The sequence below is a fragment of the Raphanus sativus genome, chromosome 4 (genome assembly GCF_000801105.2).
Source record: "Raphanus sativus cultivar WK10039 chromosome 4, ASM80110v3, whole genome shotgun sequence".
Taxonomy (NCBI): Eukaryota; Viridiplantae; Streptophyta; class Magnoliopsida; order Brassicales; family Brassicaceae; genus Raphanus; species Raphanus sativus.
Window position 1 is genome coordinate 24,081,883 of NC_079514.1, and position 20,563 is coordinate 24,102,445.

Here is a 20,563-nt window from a genome sequence, read left to right on the forward strand (position 1 = left end):
CTAACCGCGTTGCAATCTGTAGTCGTATCTGGAAATGACACCGTTGGTGTCGATCGATGTGGACTAGCTGGTGTCGATCGACACCATTGTGATCCTCCGTAACTTAGTGAACTTTCCACTTCAAAGTCTCCTTCTTGTAGCTTCTCATGCTTCACCACTTGCCCGAAATCATCATCTATAATGGCATTCACGTGGTGTTTCCTGCTTCCTTCTCCTACTTCCTTAGAAGTTCCAATTCTCCTGATAGAGTCTTCAGTTTGGACAATCTGTGTCTCAAGCTTCTTAACTTGAGTGCAAATGGTGTTTATCCTTGTGGTCAGATTGTTGAAGACAGAGTCAATCTTTCCATTGAAGTCTACTGTAAGCTTCTTCTGTCCTTCTAGAACTCTATCAATTATGGCATCAAACTTACTCTTCTGGGTGGGTGGTGGTGGGTTTTGGTAAGCTGAGTTGCCGTAGTTCATGGTGTTGGTGAAGGGTTTCTGATACTGCGAACTCTGGTTGTAGTTACTCTTCTGACCACTGCCAAAAAAGTTTATGTTTCCACTCTGGTTTCCATATCTCTGAAATCCAGTACTCCCAATGTAGTTCACATCTTCCTCGGTATCATCTTCTCTAGCCTCTCTTTCTTCAGCTGAGCAGACTGGTTGCCCCAGAAATACATGTAAAGCATCTATCTTGGCTCTGACTTCATTCATTTGGTCTTCCCCAATGGCTGCAACCGATTTCTTTTTGTCAGAGTCAGTGTTCTTGGTGCTGCTGCTGTTGGCTAGGTTCTCAATAAGTCTCACAGCCTCTATTGGATTCCTGGTGTTGAAGTTCCCCTAGCTAGCAGTATCAAGAGCCATCTGATACCTCAAGGCGATACCTCTGTAGAAAGTGCTTAGCAGCTGCACTTCATTGAATCCATGGTGTGGACAGTCTCGCTGGAAGAACTTAAATCTGATCCACGCGTCTTTAAAAGTCTCACCAGGCTTTTGCGGGAAAGTGGCAATTTTGCTCCGTAAGTCTTCAACACGTGCCTCATCAAAGAAATTACGCAGGAAGGCGTTTTTGATGTCGGCCCAGGATGTCAGTGATCCTGTAGGTAGCTGCTTGAGCCAGTGTGAAGCTTCTCCAATCAGTGAGTATTTGAAGAGCTTGCAGAGTAGGTAGTCCTCAGGGACTCCATCCATACGAATAGCAGCGATAAGATCCTCGAACCTCTCCAGATGATCCATAGGATACTCGTGTGATAACCCAAAATAAGGTATCTGAGACACGAGAGAGTAGTACCGAGGCTTGAGCTCGAAGTTCGGCTTCTGAATCTCTGGAAGTCGAATAGCTGATCTGTTGGTGTAGTACTCATCTGGACGATTGTAGTCTGCCAACGATCGTGTTTGACATTCTCCTGTAGCCTCAGCTTCAGGCTCAGGGATTATTTTTTCCTGTGCATCTAGCTTCTGACTTGTTGCATTACGCAGATGACCATCTTGGTCATACAGGTTTCCATTCTGGTCCTGCATGAGAATAACAATCGCAACCATGCTTCGCGGGTAAGTATCGATCGATGTACAGTGAGTAGTATCGAACGATGTGGATCGGCGAATGGTATCGGTCGACGGTGCTGTCTAAGTGTCAGTCGACGGTTGAACGTGAATATCAGTCGACGGTACTGCGGTTCTGTCGATCGATGCGGAGCGTAGGTCTTTGCGGATTGAACGTTCCAAGTGTGCATGATCTTCTGAGAATAGTAGTTGATTTCCCTTATTGCTTCTGGTACTGCTGGGCATATACCTGAAAAGAGAAGAAAAATTTTAATCAGAAATGGGGTAAAGAAAATAAAAACCTAAGATTAATGAAATTAAATCTAATGGCGATCAAAGCTCCCCGGCAACGGTGCCAAATTTGATAGTGCTCAAATTACCCAGTAGAGCTTACTCTCTCAAATAAGAGGTACAGCTGTAGTACTTAGGGATCGAATCACGAGGAGCTAGGGAACCAATTAAATCAAATCAATTAATCAATCCTAGGTGAAGTTGGTTTTAATGATGAAAATGTAAATAACAATTCCTAAAATGAGCAAGGTAGTTGTTCTAACTAACAATATGATAGGTGTTTCAATGAAATGAAGAGTGCTAGACTTAGGGCTTTTATTTAGGAATGGAGATTATAATATCTATAAATGCTTAACAAGTTGCTTGCATGATACCATAGAACTCAGTCGCTTAACTCTCAGTGATGTCTCACTTATTAAATAATCTAGATCTCTGGCCTCAACTGTCGTATGTTGACACAGAAAAGAGTCGATCGATATCCTTTAGAGATATCGAGCGATACACCTTTCGCTCGGCGATCGATTCACCTGTCGGGATATCGATCGACGTCTTCCAGATATGCCTAGGCGCAAGCCGATAATGAACACTAGATCTCAAGGAGGACGGTTAGCTCTTCTCCAAGGAGATACTAGTTCAAACAGATAATTCAAGATACTAAAGATCCTAGTGATCTATGCTCTAGTTAGCTACTTTAGAACAAGCTTAGGGTGCAATCTATTTGATGAATATCACAACTTAGCAATTATAGTTTGGGGCTGATCCCACAAACCTATTTAAAACCTAGATCTAACAAGTAGACTACTCAGACATAGCTAAGCAATTCATAACAATAGATAGATGAAAGAATTGCATAGATAGATAAAAGTAGAATAACAAATGGAGTTCACAAATCTCTCCAATCTCTCAAAACATGTAAAACTCTAGTCTCTCTCTCACACTCTCTGTTTTTTCCTCTCAAGACTTGTGTTTAGACTCTTCAAAGCTTGCTTCTCTCGAAGTTGCCGTCAAAAACACTTAGCAGGAATATTTAAGCATTTCCATTAGGTTAAAAACTCGTCAGGGATAATCTCGTAATTTGGTGAAGTCTTGGTGAAGTAGTCGGCTAAACCATTTCGTCCTCGATATCGATCGACAACACAATATGTGTATCGATCGATTATAATCTTCTAGTATGCGGATCTTCTCAGCTACATCGATCGACAACTCAGGATGAGTATCGATCGATTCTTATCACAATGTTGTATAATAACAGGCTAGAAAACACATTAGTTATATAATAAAATACTAGTATACCATGGTAGAAAACGGGTGAAATCCATGGTATATCACCTAGCTCCTCGTGATTCGATCCCTAAGTACTACAACTGTACCTCTTATTTGAGAGAGTAAGCTCTACTGGGTAATTTGAGCACTATCAATTATATGTAATGGTGGGAAGGATTTTAGGATGATGTTAATCGGTTATTGAAGTTCCTTTTTCTTTTGAACGGTATGATATGTATGTAGCCTATAAAGGCACTGACGATGATGTTTAACTGAAACGAAGCTATGTGTTTTTTGTTGCACTTCTGTTTGCATTTTGTGTTTTTGTTTTTGTGCTTCTTGGTTTGAATTTGTGTAAGGAGGAGAACATAGTTGTTTGGATGGATACAACTTTTGCTGAGATTTTGTGTACTTCGTTAACGGTGGACAAGTGATGGTTATATTTCTCAGGTGGTTTAAGAGAACTTAGGCATCATGGGTGTAGTTTTACCAGGAATGGTATGTATTTGAATCAGCCTTTGACACTAGCCTCTGGTAAAAAGAGGTGGAAATTACAGGGGACCGAAAGTTTCAGAGTCAGCAACTAGATAAGATTTGAAGAACAACAAGTACAGAGACAGTTATTTATGTAATCAACAATTACAGAATGAGCTCTGGCTTGCTAAACCAAGAACTTGTAGACAAAAACAAACAATAAGACAGGCAACAATATTCTTGAAGCTCCTAAGTTCAGTGTTGAGATTGCTTAAGTCTTTTTTGAAGGTTTGGATTTCCTCTGGGAGATTCTGGTCCTGGTAGGTGCGGGGAGTGCTGATTGATGTGAGGGTTTCTTGTTCAGAGGCTTGCAGGAATTCGTTGTTGTCTGAGAAGGAAATATTTTCTAAAATCTTGACACGTACCTTGAGATCCTCAATTTCCTCTACCATCGATAAGTCAGTCCATTTGAATAGGTGGTCGGGATTGTTCTGTCAGTACACGGACGATTTGATAAGATATTAGGGAGAACGAGGCTGTTGTAGGTAAGATAGTTGATTAGGGACTTACCTCGTCGCCGTAGGGGCAGCTGTGGAAGAGACGACCAGGGTTCTTCCTGGTTTTGGCAGTGTGTCTTGCAACGCGTGCGCCACAACGACAGTGGGTTGGGAACCCCCTAACTGTGTCGGCCATTCTGCGAAGATGAGAATTCTGGGAATGGGAACCCTAAAATCGGGTTAATATCCTCTTGTCCATTTTTTTTAGAGATGCTAAATACGGCGCCGTTTTAATGAGACAATCCGAATCGAATAATTGTGGTTTTGTCCGGTTAGCAGAAACCGTGTGATCACTTGATTTTAATGAAACCAAACAGAGTGCAGTGGAAAGGAATAGATAGGTTGTACTTATGGACGAACAAGTTTGATTGTGTATGTGTACGGAAAACAGAAGGGGAGGACGGGGTACATATGTACTTGTTTATTGCCGGGGTACATATGCACTTGTTTTGTTAGAGGGTCGTAGATCCTGATAGAATGGCGATACATAGATAATTTAACAACACACAAGCGTTTGGTTCAGCCAAAAGGTAGATATTAAAAACATGTTTTTAAAAGTAGCCATGCAAACAACAAAAAGAGATTAGTAGTGGCTAGATAAGCTGAACCGTGGTGAATTCGCTATCCAAAAGAGACATCGCCTGGATATAAGATTCACCGATGTCAGAGAGGTACAACACAGCGAGTGCGATTGTGTCTTATGCCACCACAACATCCACACCTGTTTTGTGTGGTCTTTGTTTTCTTGCCTGGCTGTTTTAAATTTCCATAAGTGTAAGTAGGCAGAACCAAAACTGGAGAAGTGAAACATTTGAAAAATTTAATAGTAGATGTGTTACCGGTATTTCTCCAGTAGAGGGGATGCGACCATCTCGGGGGCGTCCAGAAGGGCGGCGGGTTTTAGGAGGGTAAATTGTAAGATCAGCTATGGCAGGAGGGATTGCAATCTCGCCAGGATCGACCTCAGGATAAATAACTCCGGCGTAGGTGTGTACCCAGTGCTGTGTCTTGTAGTAATCACCAACCAATTGGTTGTAAGGTAGACCGACTGAATCCGCTGCCAGAAGAGCGTGTCCGCAAGGTATCTTGAGCTTCTGGAACACTTGACATATGCAGCACTTTGTATCGAGATGGACCGTGTTGCCATGTCCGAAAAGGCCCCTGACAGAGAAGCTCCAGTCTTTAGATGGATTTATCTTGCTGCCTTTGGTGAGTTTGATGTGTGTCTGAATGACCTTATCAACCTCTGGTGTGCAGATACCCCTGTGTTTGGCGGATTTGGTCATCCTAGCTGAGAACCACCTTGTGAGCATGCGCTGTATGAAAATAAACATTTCGACAATTGGAGAAGCTCGGAACTTGGAGATAGCATTGTTAAGCTGCTCTGCAATGTTGCTGGTCATTAGATAGAAGCGGTTACCCTGGAAGTAGGTGCGCGTCCATTTTGCAGTGCCGATGTCTTCAAGGTATTTGAAGCAGGCTGCATTTGTGATCTTGATCCTGTCAAACTTCTTATCAAAATCCGAACGTCGGAACTGGAAAGCAGCCTCACAAACCATCTTAGCGAGTCCCTTGCTTTTGTACCGGGATACAACGTTCCTCATGATGTGAACAATGCAGGCTCCGTGGTGTGCCTTAGGGAAAGTCTGACTGATGGCTTTGACAATGGAGACATGTCGATCAGAGATTATGGTCAGTGTGTTCGAATCAGCTATGATCCTTTCCACCTTGGTGAGGAACCATGTCCAAGCCTCTTCGGTTTCTCCGTCAACAAGAGCAAAGGCAAGAGAGAATACTTGGAAGTTGCCATCTTGTCCACTGGCAGTAAGGAGTACACCTTTGTATTTCCCTGATAGGTGAGTGCCATCAATGATCAAAGCGGGACGTAGACGCCGGAAACCTTGAATTGAAGCTCCAAAGGCAAGAAAAGCGTACCGAAAACATGTGTCGCCGTTTTCATCAACCTCGGTTTCGACACAAGTGATCGTTCCAGGGTTTGTTGCTTTCAGCCTCTCAAAGTAGTCAGCAATGTTGAGGTAAGAGTCCTATGCATTACTGATAGTGCTCAAATTACCCAGTAAAGCTTACTCTCTCAAATAAGAGGTACAACTGTAGTACTTAGGGATCGAATCACGAGGAGCTAGGGAACCAATTAAATAAAATGTACTAATCAATCCTAGGCAAGGTTGGTTTATATGATAGAAATAAAAATAACAATTCCTAAAATGAGCAAGGTAGTTGCTCTAACTAACAATATGATGGGTTGTTTAAATATGATAAAGAGTGCTAGACATAGGGTTTCTATTCAGGAATGGAGATTATAATCTCTATAAATGCTTTAACAAGTTGCTTGCATGATACTATAGATCTCAGCCGCTTAAATCAAGGAAGTATCACTGGTTAAATAATCTAGATCTCTGGCCACACCTTTCGCATGATGACACAGAAAAAGAGTCGGTCGATATCCTTTTGAGATATCGAGCGATACACCTTTCGCAGCGCCGATCGATTCACCTGTCGGGATATCGATCGACGGCTTCTAGATCTGCCTAGGCGCGAGCCGAATATGACCACAAGGTCTCAAGGAGGAACTGTCGTTCTTCTCAACGGGAGACAAGCAAGCTCAAATGGATAATTCAAGATAATCAAAGATCCTAGTGATCTATGTTCTAGTTAGCTAATCTAAAACAAGCATAGGGTGCAATCCATTTGATGAGTATCACAACTTAGCAATTATAGTTTGGGGCTAATCCCACAAACCTATTTGAACCCTAGATCTAACAAGTAGACTACTCAGACATAACTAAGCAATTCATAACAATAGATAGATGAAAGAATTGCATAGATAGAATAAAGTAGAAATACAAAAGGAGATGAGAAATCTCTCCAATCTATCAAAAAAATAAAACTCTAGTCTCTCTCTCACACTCTCTGCTTTTAGGGTTGTCAAGAGCTTGCTTCTTTCGAAGGTTGCCGTCAAAAGAAACTTAGCAGGAATATATAAGCATTTCCATTAGGTTAAAAACTCGTCAGGAGCAATCTCGTAATTTGGTGAAGTCTTGGTGAAGTAGTCGGCTAAACCATTTCGTCTTCGATATCGATCGACAACACTTGATGTGTATCGATCGATTATAATCTTCTAGTACACGGATCTTCTCAGGTACATCGATCGACAACCAGGATGAGTATCGATCGATTATAATCGCAATGTTGACTTCCGACTTAGTCTTGAATGGTCAACTCGGGTGTATCATATCTTGCACTCCAAAATGCTCCAAAAATATCACTTTCTCACAAAATGCTCCTGAACCTGAAAACATACCTAACAGGCTAGAAAACAGATTAAATATATAATAAAATACTAGTATACCATGGTTAAAAACGGGTAAAATCCATGGTACATCAACTCCCCCAGACTTACTCCTTTGCTTGTCCTCAAGCAAAAACAGTAGTCTTTGGACAAGGTTTGAAAATAGCAGGAACTCAAAGATTCAATATATTGAAATCATCACTCTATGAGTTTGCAATTCATGTCTAAACATCCTAATCACAGAAGTTCATCATGCTTTATCCTAGCTTAGCAACCAAACTCATCTAATCAACAACTTAGCAAATCTCATCTGACATTCCCCTCTACTAACCTCATTTCTTAACATAAAATAAAAGTGCAGGCTTTACCTTGGGAGTATCGATCAAAGGACACATGGATTCAACTCAAACAAGTATCTGAACACACAGGTAGTCTTCTCTGATCCCTTTCTCCCCTCTTCTCTCTTCTCTGAATCTCTTATTAGTTTCAATTTCAACAGGTTCCGATGCCACATAGGTCATCTAGTCCATCTCATTGACATTTGCATTGTAACTCGTACATTTGTTTTGGCAAAGTGTAGCGAATAATGGGGTTCGGTACTCAACCTATCCCTCGTTTCCACAATGTGTGATCATCCTTGAGATTTAGAATACTGGGGTCGCAGGAATCACTCCTACCCCTCTGCCTCTCAAGAAATCATTTCAATATTTTATAACATAAACTTAGATCTCGAGATGCCGAAGAGAGAGAGAAGGAAGGGAACCAGAAACACACAGACTTTTTACCTTCCAGACTTGTAGGAGGATTCCAATCCAGTGATTTCCAAGCCCCAAGACAAGCAAATAAGTCAGTATTAGCGTTGGAGGTCAGCTTTGGTTCCTTCAAACAATCTTAGCTAGCGAATATAGGTGACAGGTTGTTCCACTTTAGCATCTTTAGTACTATCTGCAATCAGTAATCTAGAATGGTGCTAAAGAGTGGTCAGACAATCAAATATAAATCTATATCAATGTTCCTATTTAATACTTATACGAAAAATAATTTTGAAAAACAATTTGAATAAAATCCATAATAAAAACACATATTAGTAAACTCCCCCCCAAACTTAAATTACACTGTCCCAGTATAACACAGCCGGTGGTGAGGTAAATAAAATAAAACATAATTAATAAATATAACAAGTTAGAATGAATAAACCTGATCGACAAGATGTCGATCGATTCGTAGTGGTATACGTCGATCGTTAGTAATGGTTGTGTGGTGTCGAGCGATATGAATGGTGAATGTCGGTCGATGGAATTATCATTCTACTTGGATCTAATAAAAACTGCAAAATAAATCCGAAAAAAATAAAAGCAAAAATGAAAAATAAAATAAAATAAATAAAAGAAAACCTAATAGTGGGTTGCCTCCCACTCAGCGCTTTGTTATAGTCATTTACCTTGACTGTGGTAGGTGAGGGACTCATGGGGTGCAGTGGGGGTTGTTGTTTGCTGGTGGGAAAACATTTCCTTCATCTTTGGACTCAGCAGCAGTGAAGCTTCTTGTGGCATCATCTGATCTTGTCCATCTAGGAGATATCCTTGCTAAATCGGCTTTGATGACTTGCAACCTTCTGACCAAATCCTCTGTGTCTAACTGATGCTGATAGAAATCAAATCTAGAATGCTCAGGTAGTTCTGCATGTTGGTCTTTGTCGTGCTGGTCTTGAATCTGTTGATCCTGATCTGCCAAAGATGCGGTATCGATCGATGCTACAACTTGTACGTCGGTCGTTTCACTGGGATCGCTGTCGATCGACTCTGTATCAACTGTGTCGATCGATTCTGATCGTTGGCTTTGGTACTCAAGATTTCCCTGCATACTGCGTATCTCATTCTTCAAGAGACTAGTTGCTCTGCAAAGGTTGGTCAGTCTTTCGTTGAGAGTGTTGTCAATGTCATCACTTCTTTTGATGAGTCTTTCCTCCATAGAATTCATAGCTTCGTAAAGCTGATCTTTGATATCATCAACTTCTGCCGCAGTGCATGCTCTCTTCGCTGGTGGTGGCTCGCTGTCGATCGATATTGGTCTAGGCCTGTCGATCGATGCTTCGTTTCTGTCACGAAGATCAATATAAGCTTGAACTATGCTCATGTCTCTTTCTAGCTTGTCCAGCTGCCGTGACATTGTGTGCTGGCATCGCAGGATAGGTGAACTGAAAATTTCATGCTTCCTCACGTACGCTTTCATCCTATCTTCCAGTTCTGCGAACCTTTTGTCGATCGACGGTGAAGAATGTGTGTCGATCGATGGAAAAGTAGCATTCTTAGCTTGGTCATTCTGGCGAATTCTGTCCAACTCTTTCTGTAGAAGTTCGATCCTATTGCTTAACCATTCGACATTGTTGTTGAGAGGGCTGTAGACTTCTCCAATCCGTGTATTGATGTAAGCAACCTCCCATTCATCATTCTTAGGTGATGAACATTCTGGTCGGTCCATGGATGTAGTCTTGCCGATGTCGATCGATGGTATTCGTACTCTGTCGGTCGATACTGGTGGCGTAGCCTCTTTCTCAAGCATGGTCAATATGTGTCCAAGCTCCACTCTTATCTCAGCCATATCATTCTGGAAGTCCTTGTAACTGACATCCAAAGGCTGGATAGTATCTTCCACCATTGTGTTCATGTTTGCCTCAAGGTGTGCCTGAGCTCTCCATACATCAGTCACCATAACTTCTTTCTGTAGAAGTTCGATCCTCTCTACTGTAGGGTACTGGTGGTGGTGTGTATGCATGGTAAGGGCGTGTGTGTATTGGAAGGCGTAAGCAACCTCTGTGAAAAAGGGATGCTCTATCCAGAATTCTCTTTACTTGCTCCTTGGTAACATGGATGATCTCACCATCAACTCCTCTAGCATAGCCAAACTCATCTCTGTAGACACCATATTCATCCTTGGCTTCCCATTTGAATCTCCTGGATCCATCAGTATTGAAGGCACGTCGTCCAAACTCAAATCGTCTGTCGGGCGATCTGACTCTTGGTCTGTCGATCGATCCGGGATATTCGTCGTCGATCGATGGTGTTGAAACGATGTCGATCGATGGGGAATGTCTAGGTTGACCGAAGTGTTGAGGAACTGTATCCTCCCTTGTGTTGGTGTTGTGGTTGTCCTGGACGTGAGCTAGGATGTCTGGATGGCTACGTTGCTGTGTGAACAGGTATTCTGGTCCATTAGCAACTTGGAGGATGTCTGCTATGTCCTCTCTGGTTATGTGCATAACTCTTCCATCCATTGCTCTTGCATAGCCATCTGTGTCCCTGAAAATTCCAAATTCATCAGGTGTTAGTGAAACGTTCCTGATATCGTAAGGTTCATGAGATCGAGGTTGAGCTCTGGTGAAGGCGTCGATCGATGGGGATGTGGTGGTGGCGATCGATGGTACACGTCTAGCTGCACGGTTGGATCGATTGTACATGTTGTTGCAATCCTCCATTGATAGGTTTCTGAATGCTGGAAGCTGCTGGGTAGAAGGTGAAAAGTTTTGAATTTGCGTGGCTTGAGTTGTCAACCTTTTATACCCATGTGTTGTCCTAATCGGTGAAATTCCGACTTTGTCCTTCAGGTCGTCCTGGTTAATATCGATCGATATGATACTAGCGATGTCGATCGATGGACGATGTCGTTTTGCTGGATGAAGTAGATAATCGATAGATGGTGGGCGTTTGATGTCGATCGAGATTGTGGGAATCGAATTGCATATCTGTCATTCTCCAAGTAATTTTCCCAAGCTCTCTCTTCCCAATAGTTTGCATCACGTTCTTCAATGTGGTCTCCATTGTGGGAAGAGGTGGCTATGTCTACTGCAAAACTTTCATGAAATCCGCTATCTGCCCAACTCCTTACTGAGTAATCATCTTCCTTTCGGCTGGGTGGGATGGCGAAATTCGGATAGCAATGATCTGGTAGATTGAGTTCATCATCTGGTGGGTCTCTATCGATCGATGATCCATATTTGTTGTCGATCCCCTCTGACTTGCAAGTGTCGATCGATGATGTTAAAGTACTGTCGATCGATCCCGAGTACTCTGTCTCATACTCGACTTCACAATGACAAACTGCTATGATACCAGTATCAGCTTCCTTTACCACTGATTTGGCTGGTGGTTTGCCAAGCTTGACAGGGTCATAGTGGATCTCTGGATCTATCATAGTCAAGCACATCCTGTTGGTGTTCATGTCACATATGGCTCCTACTGTAGCCATAAATGCTCTTCCAAGTAAAAGGGAAGAGTTCTAATTTAGCTTGATGTCTAGGACATGAAAATCCACAGGGACGATAGCATTACCAATATATACTTCCAGGTCTTTGATGAAGCCTCCAGAGTTTATCTGAGAGTAATCCACGAAAGTAAAGATCTCTGGTGAAGGCTCTACTTGCAGGCCCAGATAGTCTGCCATGACCTTTGGTAAGATGCTGACTGATGAACCAGTGTCACATAGTGCATGAGGAAATTCAATCCCTTGTACCACACAGGGTATTGCAAACTTCCCAGGATCACTCTTCTTCGGCAAAGTAATCCTTTTCCTCATATCTTCTCTGACATTGTCAAACCTTCTCCTGATGTCAGTTTCAGTCTCCCTTGTTTCTCTGAAGAACATCCACAATCTGCTTGTGAAGTAAACCTCCTCAAAAGGTTTCTCTGGTGGGATTCTGATAACTCTCTTAGTGAAACCATCAATCTCCTTTGCATTAGCTTCCTTCTTAAGGTTCTTAGGAATCTTCTCCTTCCTACTCCTTAACGTTCTTCCTTCAGTTCCCTCTGATGTAGGTGGAGTGTCTGAAGGGTTACCAGTGATCATTTTAGGGTTAGTTTGTGGGTTCGGTGTGGGTCTGAGTGCATTGATTCGGTTCCTGTCTATCGATGGTAGTTGCACTCGGTATGTGAGAGGTGCGTGTCGATCGACAGGTGGAGAAAAGGGTCGATCGATACGGTTCTCTTCTTTGTGTCGATCGATGAGTGGCTTGTCCATCTAGGAGATATCCTTGCTAAATCGGCTTTGATGACTTGCAACCTTCCGACCAAATCCTCTGTGTCTAACTGATGCTGATAGAAATCAAATCTAGAATGCTCAGGTAGTTCTGCATGTTGGTCTTTGTCGTGCTGGTCTTGAATCTGTTGATCCTGATCTGCCAAAGATGCGGTATCGATCGATGCTACAACTTGTACGTCGGTCGTTTCACTGGGATCGCTGTCGATCGACTCTGTATCAACTGTGTCGATCGATTCTGATAGTTGGCTTTGGTACTCAAGATTTCCCTGCATACTGCGTATCTCATTCTTCAAGAGACCAGTAGCTCTGCAAAGGTTGGTCAGTCTTTCGTTGAGAGTGTTGTCAATGTCATCACTTCTTTCGATGATTCTTTCCTCCATAGAATTCATAGCTTCGTAAAGCTGATCTTTGATATCATCAACTTCTGCCGCAGTGCATGCTCTCTTCGCTGGTGGTGGCTCGCTGTCGATCGATATTGGTCTAGGCCTGTCGATCGATGCTTCGTTTCTGTCACGAAGATCAATATAAGCTTGAACTATGCTCATGTCTCTTTCTAGCTTGTCCACCTGCCGTGACATTGTGTGCTGGCATCGCAGGATAGGTGAACTGAAAATTTCATGCTTCCTCACGTACGCTTTCATCCTATCTTCCAGTTCTGCGAACCTTTTGTCGATCGACGGTGAAGAATGTGTGTCGATCGATGGAAAAGTAGCATTCTTAGCTTGGTCATTCTGGCGAATTCTGTCCAACTCTTTCTGTAGAAGTTCGATCCTCTTGCTTAACCATTCGACATTGTTGTTGAGAGGGCTGTAGACTTCTCCAATCCGTGTATTGATAAAAGCAACCTCCCATTCATCATTCTTAGGTGATGAACATTCTGGTCGGTCCATGGATATAGTCTTGCCGATGTCGATCGATGGTATTCGTACTCTATCGGTCGATACTGGTGGCGTAGCCTCTTTCTCAAGCATGGTCAATATGTGTCCAAGCTCCACTCTTATCTCAGCCATATCATTCTGGAAGTCCTTGTAACTGACATCCAAAGGCTGGATATTATCTTCCACCAATGTGTTCATGTTTGCCTCAAGGTGTGCCTGAGCTCTCCATACATCAGTCACCATATCATCTATCTCCTCTCTACTGTAGGGTACTGGTGGTGGTGTGTATGCATGGTAAGGGCGTGTGTGTATTTGAAGGCGTAAGCAACCTCTGTGAAAAATGGATGCTCTATCCAGAATTCTCTTTACTTGCTCCTTGGTAACATGGATGATCTCACCATCAACTCCTCTAGCATAGCCAAACTCATCTCTGTAGACACCATATTCATCCTTGGCTTCCCATTTGAATCTCCTGGATCCATCAGTATTGAAGGCACGTCGTCCAAACTCCAATCGTCTGTCGGGCGATCTGACTCTTGGTCTGTCGATCTATCCGGGATATCCGCCGTCTATCGATGGTGTTGAAACGATGTCGATCGATGGGGAATGTGTAGGTTTACCGAAGTGTTGAGGAACTGTATCCTCCCTTGTGTTGGTGTTGTGGTTGTCCTGGACGTGAGCTAGGATGTCTGGATGGCTACGTTGCTGTGTGAACAGGTATTCTGGTCCATTAGCAACTTGGAGGATGTCTGCTATGTCCTCTCTGGTTATGTGCAGAACTTTTCCATCCATTGCTCTTGCATAGCCATCTGTGTCCCTGAAAATTCCAAATTCATCAGGTGTTAGTGAAACGTTCCTGATATCGTAAGGTTCATGAGATCGAGGTTGAGCTCTGGTGAAGGCGTCATTCGATGGGGATGTGGTGGTGACGATCGATGGTGCACGTCTAGCTGCACGGTTGGATCAATTGTACATGTTGTTGCAGTCCTCCATTGATAGGTTTCTGAATGCTGGAAGCTGCTGGGTAGAAGGTGAAAAGTTTTGAATTTGCGTGGCTTGAGTTGTCAACCTTTTATACCCATGTGTTGTCCTAATTGGTGAAATTCCAATTTTGTCCTTCAGGTCGTCCTGGTTAATATCAATCGATATGATACTAGCGATGTCGATCGATGGACGATGTCGTTTTGCTGGATGAAGTAGATAATCGATCGATGGTGGGCGTTTGATGTCGATCTATTGTGGGAATCGAATTGCATATCTGTCATTCTCCAAGTAATTTTCCCAAGCTCTCTCTTCCCAATAGTCTGCATCATGTTCTTCATTGTGGTCTCCATTGTGGGAAGAGGTGGCTATGTCTACTGCAAAATTTTTATGAAATCCGCTATCTGCCCAACTCCTTACTGAGTAATCATCTTCCTTTCGGCTCTGGTGGGATGGCGAAATTTGGATAGCAGTGATATGGTAGATCGAGTTCATCATCTGGTGGGTCTCTGTCGATCGATGATCCATATTTGTTGTCGATCTCCTCTGACTTGCAAGTGTCGATCGATGATGTTAAAATACTGTCGATCGATCCCGAGTACTCCGTCTCATACTCGACTTCACAATGACAAACTGCTATGATACCAGTATCATCTTCCTTTACCAGTGATTTGGCTGGTGGTTTGCCAAGCTTGACATGTTCGTAGTGGATCTCTGGATCTATCATAGTCAAGCACATCCTGTTGGTGTTCATGTCACATATGGCTCCTATTGTAGCCATAAATGCTCTTCCAAGTAAAAGGGAAGAGTTCCAATTTAGCTTGATGTCTATGACATGAAAATCCACAGGGATGATAGCATTACCAATATATACTTCCAGGTCTTTGATGAAGCCTCCAGAGTTTATCTGAGAGTAATCCACGAAAGTAAAGATCTCTGGTGAAGGCTCTATTTGCAGGCCCAGATAGTCTGCCATGACCTTTGGTAAGATGCTGACTGATGAACCAGTGTCACATAGTGCATGAGGAAATTCAATCCCTTGTACCACACAGGGTATTGTAAACTTCCCAGGATAACACTTCTTCGGCAAAGTAATCCTTTTCCTCATATCTTCTCTGACATTGTCAAACCTTCTCCTGATGTCAGTTTCAGTCTCCCTTGTTTCTCTGAAGAACATCCACAATCTGCTTGTGAAGTAAACCTCCTCAAAAGGTTTCTCTGGTGGGATTCTGATAACTCTCTTAGTGAAACCATCAATCTCCTTTGCATTAGCTTCCTTGTTAAGGTTCTTAGGAATCTTCTCCTTCCTACTCCTTAACCTTCTTCCTTCAGTTCCCTCTGATGTAGGTGGAGTGTCTGAAGGGTTACCCGTGATCATTTTAGGGTTAGTTTGTGGTTTCGGTGTGGGTCTGAGTGCATTGATTCGGTTGCTGTCTATCGATGGTAGTTGCACTCGGTATGTGAGAGGTGCGTGTCGATCGATAGGTGGAGAAAAGGGTCGATCGATACGGTTCTCATCTCTGTGTCGATCGATGAGTGGCTCGTCTCGTCGGTCGATATCTTCGTAGGTGTGGGTGGGTGGGTGGGTATGGATGAGAAGCCGTGAATTCAGCATGTGTCAATATCCTAACCGCGTTGCAATCTGCAATCGTGTCCGGAAATGACATCGTCGATGTCGATCGATGTGGACTAGCTGGTGTCGATCGACACCATTGTGATCCACCGAGACTTAGTGAACTTTCCACTTCAAAGTCTCCTTCTTGTAGCTTCTCCTGTTTCACCACTTGCCAGAAATCATAATCTATGATAGCATTGACGTGGTGTTTCCTATTTCCTTCCCCTACTTCCTTAGAAGTTTCAATCCTCCTGTTAGAGTCTTCAGTCTGGACGATCTGTGTCTCAAGTTTCTTAACTTGAGTGCAAATGGTGTCTATCCTTGTGGTCAGATTGTTGAAGACATAATCAATCTTCCCATTGAAGTCTATTGTAAGCTTCTGCTGACCTTCCAGAACACTATCAATCATGGCATCAAACTTACTCTCCTGGGTGGGTGGCGGTGGGTTTTGGTAAGCTGAGTTGCCGTAGTTCCTTGTGTTGGTGAAGGGTTTCTGATACTGTGAACTCTGGTTGTAGTTGCTCTTCTGACTACTGCCAAAAAAGTTTTTGTTTCCACTCTGGTTTCCGTAACTCTGAAATCCAGTACCTCCAATGTAGTTCACATCTTCCTCTATATCATCTTCTTAGCCTCTCCTTCTTCAGGTGAGCAGACTGGCTGCCCTAGAAATGCACGTAAAGCGTCTATCTTGGCTCTGACTTCATTCATCTGGTCTTCCCTGATGGCTGGAACCGATTTCTTCTTGTCAGAGTCAGTGTTCTTGGTACTGCTGCTGTTGGCTAGGTTCTCAATAAGTCTCACAGCCTCTATTGGATTCCTAGTGTTGAAGTTCCCCTCACTAGCAGTATCAAGAGCCATTTGATACCTTAAGGCGATACCTCTGTAGAAAGTGCTTATCAGCTGCACTTCATTGAATCCATGGTGTGGACAGTCTCGCTGGAAGAACTTGAATCTGATCCACGCGTCTTTAAAAGTCTCACTAGGCTTTTGCGCGAAAGTGGCGATTTTGCTTCTTAAGTCTTCAGCGCGTGCCTCATCAAAGAAATTACGCAGGAAGGCGTTTTTGATGTCGGCCCAGGATGTCAGTGATCCTGTAGGTAGCTGCTTGAGCCAGTGCGAAGCTTCTCCAATCAGTGAGTATTTGAAGAGCTTGCAGAGTAGGTAGTCCTCAGGGACTCCATCCATACGAATAGCAGCGATAAGATCCTCGAACCTCTCCAGATGGTCCATAGGATGCTTGTGTGATAGTCCAGAATAAGGTATCTGAGACACGAGAGAGTAGTACTGAGGCTTGAGCTCGAAGTTCGGCTTCTGAATCTCTGGAAGTCAAATAGCTGATCTGTTGGTGTAGTACTCGTCTGGACGGTTATAATCTGCCAACGATCGTGTTTGAGCTTCTCCTGGAGCCTCAGCTTCAGGCTCAGGGATTATGTTTCCCTGAGCATCTAGCTTCTGACCTATTGCATTACGCAGATGACCATCTTGGTCATACAGGTTTCCATTCTCGCCCTGCATGAGAATAACAATCGCGACCATGCTTCGCGGAGTAGTGTCGATCGATATACAGTTAGAAGTATCGAACGATGTGGATCGGCAAACGGTATCGGTCGACGGTGTTGTCTGAGTGTCGGTCGACTGTTGAACGTGAGTATCAGTCGATGGTTCTGCGGTTCTGTCGATCGATGCGGAGCGTAGGTCTTTGCGGATTGAGCGTTCCAAGTGTGCAGGATCTTCTGAGAATAATAGTTGATTTCCCCTGTTGCTTCTGGTACTGCTGGGCATGTACCTGAAAAGACAAGAAAAATTTTAAATCAGAAAGGGGGTAAAAGAAAAACCTAAGATTAATAAGATTAAATCTAATGGTGATCAAAGATCCCCGGCAACGGCGCCAAATTTGACAGTGCTCAAATTACCCAGTAGAGCTTACTCTCTCAAATAAGAGGTACAGCTGTAGTACTTAGGGATCGAATCACGAGGAGCTAGGGAACCAATTAAATAAAATCTACTAATCAATCCTAGGCAAGGTTGGTTTATATGATAGAAATAAAAATAACAATTCCTAAAATGAGCAAGGTAGTTGCTCTAACTAACAATATGATGGGTTGTTTAAATATGATAAAGAGTGCTAGACATAGGGTTTCTATTCAGGAATGGAGATTATAATCTCTATAAATGCTTTAACAAGTTGCTTGCATGATACTATAGATCTCAGCCGCTTAACTCAAGTGAAGTATCACTGGTTAAATAATCTAGATCTCTGGCCACACCTTTCGCATGATGACACAGAAAAAGAGTCGGTCGATATCCTTTTGAGATATCGAGCGATACACCTTTTGCAGCGCCGATCGATTCACCTGTCGGGATATCGATCGACGGCTTCTAGATCTGCCTAGGCGCGAGCCGGATATGACCACAAGGTCTCAAGGAGGAACTGTCGTTCTTCTCAACAAGAGACAAGCAAGCTCAAATGGATAATTCAAGATAATCAAAGATCCTAGTGATCTATGTTCTAGTTAGCTAATCTAAAACAAGCATAGGGTGCAATTCATTTGATAATTATCACAACTTAGCAATTATAGTTTGGGGCTAATCCCACAAACCTATTTAAACCCTAGATCTAACAAGTAGACTACTCAGACATAGCTAAGCAATTCATAACAATAGATAGATGAAAGAATTGCATAGATAGAATAAAGTAGAAATACAAAAGGAGATGAGAAATCTCTCCAATCTCTCAAACAAATAAAACTCTAGTCTCTCTCTCACACTCTCTGCTTTTAGGGTTGTCAAGAGCTTGCTTCTTTCGAAGGTTGCCGTCAAAAGACACTTAGCAGAAATATTTAAGCATTTCCATTAGGTTAAAAACTCGTCAGGGGCAATCTCGTAATTTGGTGAAGTCTTGGTGAAGTAGTCGGCTAAACCATTTTGTCTTCGATATCGATCGACAACACTGGATGTGTATCGATCGATTATAATCTTCTAGTACGCGGATCTTCTCAGCTACATCGATCGACAACTCATGATGAGTATCGATCGATTATAATCGCAATGTTGACTTCCGACTTAGTCTTGAATGGTCAACTCGGGTGTATCATCTCTTGCACTCCAAAATGCTCCAAAAACATCACTTTCTCACAAAATGCTCCTGAACCTGAAAACATACCTAACAGGCTAGAAAACAGATTAAATATATAATAAAATACTAGTATATCATGGTTAAAAACGGGTAAAATCCAAGTACAAGAACCTGAAAACATTACCATGCGTCATGTCGATTGCAATCCCCTTGGCGCGGTGGCATTTCATGTAAGATGCAGAGACACGTAGATCTTCAAGTACAAGCTGCTGAAGCTGAATAGCTTTTGGTGCAGCAGTCGAGTCTCCGTACTTGCTGCGATAGATATGTGCTAAAACCTTAGAGGTGGCACACCACTTGTATAGTCGGTGTGTGTCCATATCTCAGGAATGGGCCAACTGACATTTCTTGATGCTGTAATAGCCACATGCAGTTAGTTCCTTTGTGAGTATTCTCCAATCACAACGCTGGTCGTGGCAACTGAGCACAAATGAATGCCTACTGGTTCTTGTTTGCCTGAAATGAAACTGTTCCTTGATTGCATAGATGGCGAGGCCAATCTGGCAGTCTTGTTTGGAAGCATACATTTTCCCCATGCAAGGTTCGTGATAATCAATATCCAAATTTGGGACATCATCAGCTTCGTACAGTGTGTTGGGGAAAAATATCCAGACATAAGTTTCTCCAGCTTCCGGATAGGTCCTCGACTTCCAGACCCTTTCTCAAGAAGATACCAGGGATCGACCCCTGTCTTGGGTCCGACCCCTAGATCGGACCGACCCCTTGGAGCAAAATTGAAGTTTTCTACCCAATGGAAAAGTTCCATTTTTCCGATTATGGAAGAGTTCTATTACTTGAAGCCGACATCTACAACTATAAAAGGGGAGCCCAAACCCGTGAATAAGGGATCGACTTTCGGAGGCTTAGAGATTAGAGTTTAGGTGAATAGAACTAGGGTTTATACACCAATACGTTGTAGTCCCAACCATTATACTCAATAACATCTCTTTGCCCTCGATTTACATTTATGTCTTATAAATCTTCTAGTGTTATGTAGTACTAAAACGATCCTACACAAAAATACCCTAACAGTTTGGCGCTAGAAGGAGGGGAGTGATCCAACTACATGACGATGACGCTAGAGGACGATACTAACCAGACGGAGATGACTCCGAGAGAGATCGAGCTCCTCAATAAGCTCGAATTTCTTCAGAGTCAGGTTACCGATCTTCATAAAGCTCGGGAGACAACACCCGGAGGTCCTTAACTTCTCCTCGAAGTTCAAACCCTAAAAGACCAACTTGGAGAACACTCCAAGCAACTACATCAAAGCGCTGAGAAGCTAGACGCCATAGAGGCGGAGAATCTTGTCCTCCGACAAGAGAACCACACCCTTGGCGAAGCTAGCAACAAGCGAAAGCGGTTCCAAACTAGGGTACGACCCATGGCTTCACTCTACACTCCGCGTGATAGTGAAGAAGTACCTCGTCGACCCGCCTCAACCGAAGACGAACCCGAAAGCCGAGGAGTCGCGAACGATGGGAACCGAGTACAAGTG

General features: G+C 43.0%; 1 protein-coding gene and 1 non-coding gene across 2 annotated transcripts; one reads left to right on the forward strand and one right to left on the reverse strand.

The window, feature by feature from the left end:
- Positions 1-4,704: 4,704 nt before the first annotated feature.
- LOC108830057 (uncharacterized) lies at positions 4,705-19,385 on the reverse strand. Its single transcript, XM_057008108.1, has 3 exons — positions 19,185-19,385; positions 4,951-6,156; positions 4,705-4,752 (listed from the first exon to the last, which is right to left on the reverse strand). Exons 1-3 carry the CDS (start codon positions 19,383-19,385, stop codon positions 4,705-4,707), a joined length of 1,455 nt encoding a protein of 484 aa, XP_056864088.1.
- On the forward strand, positions 16,843-16,950 carry LOC130512166 (small nucleolar RNA R71). The gene has a single exon (XR_008945726.1). It is a non-coding gene; the product is annotated as a small nucleolar RNA R71 (small nucleolar RNA).
- Positions 19,386-20,563: the final 1,178 nt, after the last annotated feature.